This window comes from Indicator indicator, chromosome 38, assembly GCF_027791375.1.
Source record: "Indicator indicator isolate 239-I01 chromosome 38, UM_Iind_1.1, whole genome shotgun sequence".
Taxonomy (NCBI): domain Eukaryota; kingdom Metazoa; phylum Chordata; class Aves; order Piciformes; family Indicatoridae; genus Indicator; species Indicator indicator.
The window spans coordinates 4021533-4027532 of record NC_072047.1 but is presented as its reverse complement, the minus strand read 5'-3'; the positions used below and the strand labels follow the sequence as shown (position 1 = coordinate 4027532).

The 6000-nt window shown below is 55.5% G+C and overlaps 1 protein-coding gene across 1 annotated transcript in view; it reads left to right on the top strand.

The window, feature by feature from the left end:
* The first annotated feature begins 1513 nt into the window (after positions 1–1513).
* ANK1 (ankyrin 1) overlaps positions 1514–6000 on the top strand; it is a 52626-nt gene continuing 48139 nt past the window's right edge. The window contains exon 1 of the mRNA XM_054396571.1: positions 1514–1639. Within this exon, the coding sequence (XP_054252546.1) occupies positions 1514–1639 (126 nt within the window). The remainder of the gene's footprint in view (positions 1640–6000) is intronic.

Genomic DNA, 6000 nt, shown 5'->3' with positions numbered 1-6000 from the left:
AGTGACCTGGGGGACAGCAGGGTGACCACCAGCCAGAGGGCCAAAGGCATCCTGGGGTCCTGTCTGTAAATAATCTGTGACTGCCCAGCAGTTGATGTGAAATGCACATCAATCCCTGCTTCACCATCTGTGGACACAAAAAGAACCCTCTGTCTGTAGCTGGGAGGACTGTGCCAGGACAGTGTGCAGTGTGTGCAAGACTTCCACCTGGGCAGGTCTTTTTTCCCAGTGCTTTTGCCCCTGGGTTTGCACAGAGGGGACAGTTTTTTTCTGGGGTTCAGGAACTGATCTGAAAGAGGCAGGGGCTGCTCACAAGTACCTGAAAAATAAAGCTGGCTTTGCTGCAGGTCTTCATGTGGTCACCACCAGAGAGTCCACCCCAGTTTTATCCTGGCCCACTCACACTCTGGTGGCAGGTACAGAAACCAGCATGGAATTGTTTGTGCTTTTGGGACGCAGCTGCAGGTGAAATATGAGGATATTTGTGGAGAAGGGGTGGATGACTCTCCAGGAGCCTTGGCTGGGCACCCTCAGAGTGGACCTGAGCTCTGGTGGTACCTGGGTGGGCTGGAGCTAGTGGCTGTGGCTTTACTTCTCTGGTGCTGTGCAGTCAAAGAGCAAACTGAGCTCTTGGTTTCTGTCTCCCATTCACAGCCAAGATCCCTCCCCTCCCCTTGCAGCTCACTCGGTGGAGAGCTGCGAGGAGGAAAGGATGCTGCTGAGCTGCACTCTAAAGGATGCTGCTGAGCTGCACTTTGCTCCGGTCCCTGGCACATCCCTCGCAGCAGAAGCTGTGTGCTGAGCAGAGAGGCTGCCTGCCTCCAGCCGACGCAGCCATTCCCTCCCGCTCCCAGGGAAAGGAGCTGGAATCCTAACCCGGAGAGGCAGCGAGAGATGGGGCTGCTGCACGGAGAGTGACTGAGAGGAAGGGAATCGGAGAGGCTGAAATCTCTGCCTGCCTCAGCAGCACTGCAGTGGTAAAGCCACTGACTGACTACGGGCAGGTTTCTGGGGGTTGTGCACTGCCACAGAGGGGGTCGGGATGGAGAGCATCAGCCTTCGCCTTCGCTGCCGCTCCAGCCTCATCCTGCATTAATTGCTGAGAGTTATTTTCCTTCCTGTGGCTGACTGCCTGCGTCTCATCTCCCACTGCAGGAGAGGCTGGCAGGGAGAGAGCGCAGCACCAGCTGGGTGTCCTGTCCCACAAAGGGCTCTGCAGGATGTGCCAGTGCGGTCCGGGGCTGCTGCAATGGTGCATAGAACCTCTGGAACAGCTGGATTTAGGATTATTGATGCTTGATAAAGGTGTCCCAGGCTCCATCTAGCAGCTAGCTGGAGACACCGGCTGCCCTTGGGGGGCTTGCTGACTGCTTTCTGCTTTCCTCTCGTTGCTGCTTTCACACTTACCTGGGTCGGCAGCGTCTGGGCAAGGGGAAGGGACTTGGCCGGGAACTGGAGGGTGCTGCGTGGGAAGCGCAGGTGAGCTCTGGAGGGGACTGCAGCCTGACCAGCCATGGCTCAAGCAGCGAAGCAGCTGAAGAAAATCAAAGATATTGAGGCACAGGCTCTGCAGGAGCAGAAGGAGAAGGAGGAATCCAACCGCAAGCGCAGGAACCGCTCTCGGGACCGGAAGAAGAAGGTCAGTGGCGCTGGGGCGAGCACCCCTGCCCGGGTGCCTGTGCTGGTGGCAGTGGGGGCTGCTTGCGTTTTGGGGGTGAGGGGAGATGGCAGAGGGGCAGTTTGGTCCCTGTGCCAGGCTATGTGCAGTCAGCACAACAAACAGTCTGCCAAGCAGAGGAAAACTTCTGGGGCCAGAAGCCTTCTGTTTGCCCTGACACCTTAGGGAGGGGGATGTAAGAAAGCCTTGGGAAGAGGCAAAGGAAGTGAGGGGTTTGTCAAGGCAGCTGGGTTAGATCTCTAAGACTCAGTTGCTGACTTCTAGCTTCATGCAGTTTCCCAGAGTTGCTCTGTCTGCAGAGCAGGGGGGCAGGAGCCCCCTCACCCTTTCTCCAGGAGCAGTTCTGATGTCCACTTCATGCCCTGCTTGATCCCTGCCAGAGCATCAAAACCAGGGTGCAGAGTGGGAGCAGACCCCCGGCAGAGAGAGCACTTTTGTGCAGAGGACTGTGAGCTCTGCTGCTGCTCAGGGCAGGAGACATTTGTGAGTGGGACCCTGGTGACCCCCCCAACCCCCAGCAAAGGCATGGTGGTGCTGGCAGCAGGTGAATCTAGGGGTTGGAGCATGGGGAGGTGCAGATGTCTTTCACTTCTGCTGGCACCAGCCTGCTGGAGCCTTGGGTCCTCCAACTGTTCCAAGCTGTAGTTCCTCTCTGGAAAGTCACTGCTGGTAGTTTTTTCTTTGCTGCCAGCTTCCTGCAGGTCAGGTGTGCTGCTGAGGTTGCTTCCTGGCCCTTGAAGACCTTTTGAGCTGAATGTTCTTCTCCCAGCAGAGCAGGGTTCTGTATGTGCCATGCACCAATGCAGAGGCAGAGAGGGGAGAGGTGAAACCAAGGATAGCGAAGGATGTTTGTGAGAGGAGGTTGCAATACAGAGATGTCTTTGGTGGCCTTATCCTCTGCCTCTAGCAAAAGACTTGGAGACTTCCATGTGCCCCTTCTGGGCAAGAGCCTCACAGCAGTGCTTTGCTGCTTGGAGCATCTCAATAGTTGTGCCCCGAGAGTCCTAAGAAGAGTTTTGCTGAGGTGCTGGGGGTAGGCACCACTAAGCAGTCCTCAGGCTTTCAATCTTCCTGCCAAACTGCTGCTTCAGGCTGTCTGGGCTAGTCATGGACACTGTAATTCCTAGATTTCATTCATCCCTGTTTCTGGGGCAGGCTCACTCCTTGAGTCTTTGTGAAAGCCATCCTCTTCCCTTCTGCAACACTACCACCTCCTCTCTCCCCACAGACCAGAGTGTGCTTGTGTCTGGGTGATGGGCTGGGACATACCTGCACAGTGTCTGGACTTCACGTGGAAGGTACTAAAGAGGGCACCTTCTCCCCAGGTCCTTGTGAAAGGCTCAAGCTGCCCTTGTGCCAAGACTGTGCTGGCAAGCAAGGAGTTGTTGTGGTGTACCTTTGGGACTGGCACAGCATGGGGAGCATGGAGCAAGGTGTCCTTGTAGAAATCAGCAGGGCTGTGGTGTGCTGAGCAGGAGCTGATCTTCAGCTATCCCCTCCTGAGTGGTGGGGACGTGCTGGCAAGGGGCTCCTGCATGCCTCTCAGCCTGGGTGACAATGCCCAGGGTAGGCAAAGCCTCTGCTCACCCTCCTGTTCCTCTCAGGACCAAAGCTGGGTGTAAGGATGTTTGCTTGTTTAGTGCCAGGCCAGTGTCCAGAGCAGCTCATGGGAGCTCAGGGAGCACGTTCAGGACAGATGTGAAGCCTGCAGACAGGAGCTAGGAAGTTGGGTGTGGGATCTGCCAGCTGCCAGGTGCTGCCTCCTTCAATGGCAGCTGCTTGCTGCATGCAGGCCCAAAGTGCCCCCAGGTCAGGTTGCTTAGTGCCTGCAGTGCCTTGCAAGCTGACAAGCTTTGACTGAGACTAATAAATAAAACCAAGTCAATACTGGAATGAAAGGAATTCTTCCTATTGAAGTGTGCTTATTGTGGGACCAAATGCAGTCAAATATCCAGTCAGGGGTGAGAGGGGCACAAGACTGTGAAGAGCAGGTAAGTGGGCATGTGGCAAGTGACAGGACTCAGGGCAATGGCTTTGAGCTGGCAGAGGGGAGATTTAGACTGGAGATTAGGAAAAAGTTCTATGATTCTTAGTAGGACAACCAAATGGTCACATGAGGTGACCAGAGTTGTGCTGCTTGTGTGACAAGCAGAGCTCCCTCAGTTGCTGGTCACTGATGAGCTGCATCAGGGTGGGACTTAAGGCCAAGCTTAGGGTCCCTGAGATGGAAAATCCAGACACCTCTGTCAGTTATGCCATAAGCACATGAGAAAGTGGGGTGAGAAACTGCTGCTGGAGTGCTGTCAAGGAGAGGCCCCTGGGGCTCTTCCCTCAGCTGTCTGCCATCCTTCCCAACGCTTGTCACCAAGCAGCAGCCTTCAGCTTGTGCTGGATTTAGAGGGGCTGCAGAGAAGAGAGTGATGGACAGGAGGAGGGCAAAAGATTTCAGCAGACCTGGGCTGCAGATGGCCCTGAATGTCCCCAGGACACCTGGGCATGGGGCACCATTGTGCTGCTGGGGGGCTCTGGCCTGGTCGAGCAGCTGGGTTGGGCTGCCTGGATTCTTGAGGTGAGTGGCAGGAGATCCAGCCAGAGGTGCCACAGCTGTCAGCCACCCAGGGCTTCCCTGGCTGCTGGGGGCTGTGTTGGTGTCCAACCTGCAAGCTGGAGCTTATCAGCAAGAGAAAGGCTGATGCCACCTGCTCAGCCTCTGAGCACCGAGCTGCTTTGTCTCTTTGCTCTGCCTGCTCCTAGAGCAACAACAGCTCCAGCTGCAGCTCCTGCTGGCTGCCACTGCAAGTTCTGCCAGTTCCAGCAGCCAAAACTGCTGCCTCCCCTTGCTCTGCAAGAGCAGTGACCATGCAGGCACCTTCCTGAGAAGTTAAACCCTCGTGGCACAGCACTGAAGAAGGCACCTTGAGGAGCACGTGAGAGCAGCTCTAGGTGAGGCCATGAGACTGGAAGCTCCAAGCAGGCTCCAGCAGCAGCTCTGTGCAGCTAGGGCTTGATGCCTGGGCTCCAGCACTCTGTGTCTGAGGCACTTCCTCTGCAAACAAACTGGGATCTGCTGCCTGGATGTGCTGCTGTTGTGCAGCGACAGCAAGGAAGGACAGGGGTAGCAGAGCAGCCAAAGCCTCTGGGACTGGAGAGAGCTCTGGCTTTTGCCACTCTGGATGCACTCAGGGTAGACAAAGAATGAAGCTGTGGCAGTGGGCTCCTTCATGAGCCATCACAGAGGCTTTCAAAAGGCTTTTGCAACTCAAAAGTCCATCTTAAATCATTCTGTGGGCTGTGTGTGTGCTGGTTTCAAAGCAGCAGGGGAGTGCTGAATCTTTTCTGCTGTAAATGTCCAGTGTGTAAAGCTGGGGAGGTGTCCTGGGCACACAGCTGCTGGCAGACTGGGGCAGAGCCTGAGCTTCTTTACAGGAGCTCTGCTGCACTGAGGGATGCAGCACCCCACCTCTGCCCACTGTGCCACCATGGAACTGCTCTGTGTGCCCACAAGGTAGCTGTGACCCTGCCAGCTCTGTCAAGGTTGTTGGGGAAGCAAGGCCCATCAGGATTTGGGGAGGATTACGTCAGCTGGCTGCACTGTCAGGAGATTCAGGCCTCTGATTCATAGATGCTTAATAAATATTTAGTTGTTGCTGGAGGCTGGGTTGGGAAGCACAGGAGCTGTGTGTGACGCTGCCTTCCTCTGGTGCTGCTTATCTGACCTGCCTCTGGAGTCCTGCACAAATGGAGGCACTGCCAGGATCTAGAAAAGCATCAGTGCTGTGCTGGGCTGCGCTGGGCTGCTGTCTGGGGCCTTAAGGAGGCTTTCATTTCTCAGAACCCACTAAGGCTTCCTCTCCACCTCTCTCAGTGTCTCCCTGGTAGGGAGTCAGCAGGAAGGAGAGGCTGTTTCAAACTTACCTTTGGCTAAGCTCTGTCTGATTTCACTCACCGCTGCTCACAGCCACCCTCCAGCATTTCTTCTGTTAGGTTACAGTGCAGCAGGCTCTGGTTATCATGGGAGCAGCTGTGCCCCCTCCCAGCACTGGTGTTCTTTTCCCAGGGTTTTTGCATCAAGCATAGGGGAGGGATGGCAGAGGATGGTGCCTGGCAAGGAAGGAGAAGGGCAGTGCAGAGTGACACTGATCTGAATGCTGGGCAGGGTCAGGACTTTCTGGGTTGTTGCAATGGGCACAGACCAAGAGCTCTCTCGGATGGCCCAGTCAGGAAAATCAGAGCACTTCTACAGGAACAGTTCCTCTCTGGTGTTTACCTTTTTCTTCTGTCAGTATCTGCCTTGCCCTTTGCAAAATGTGGTGCCAAGAGTC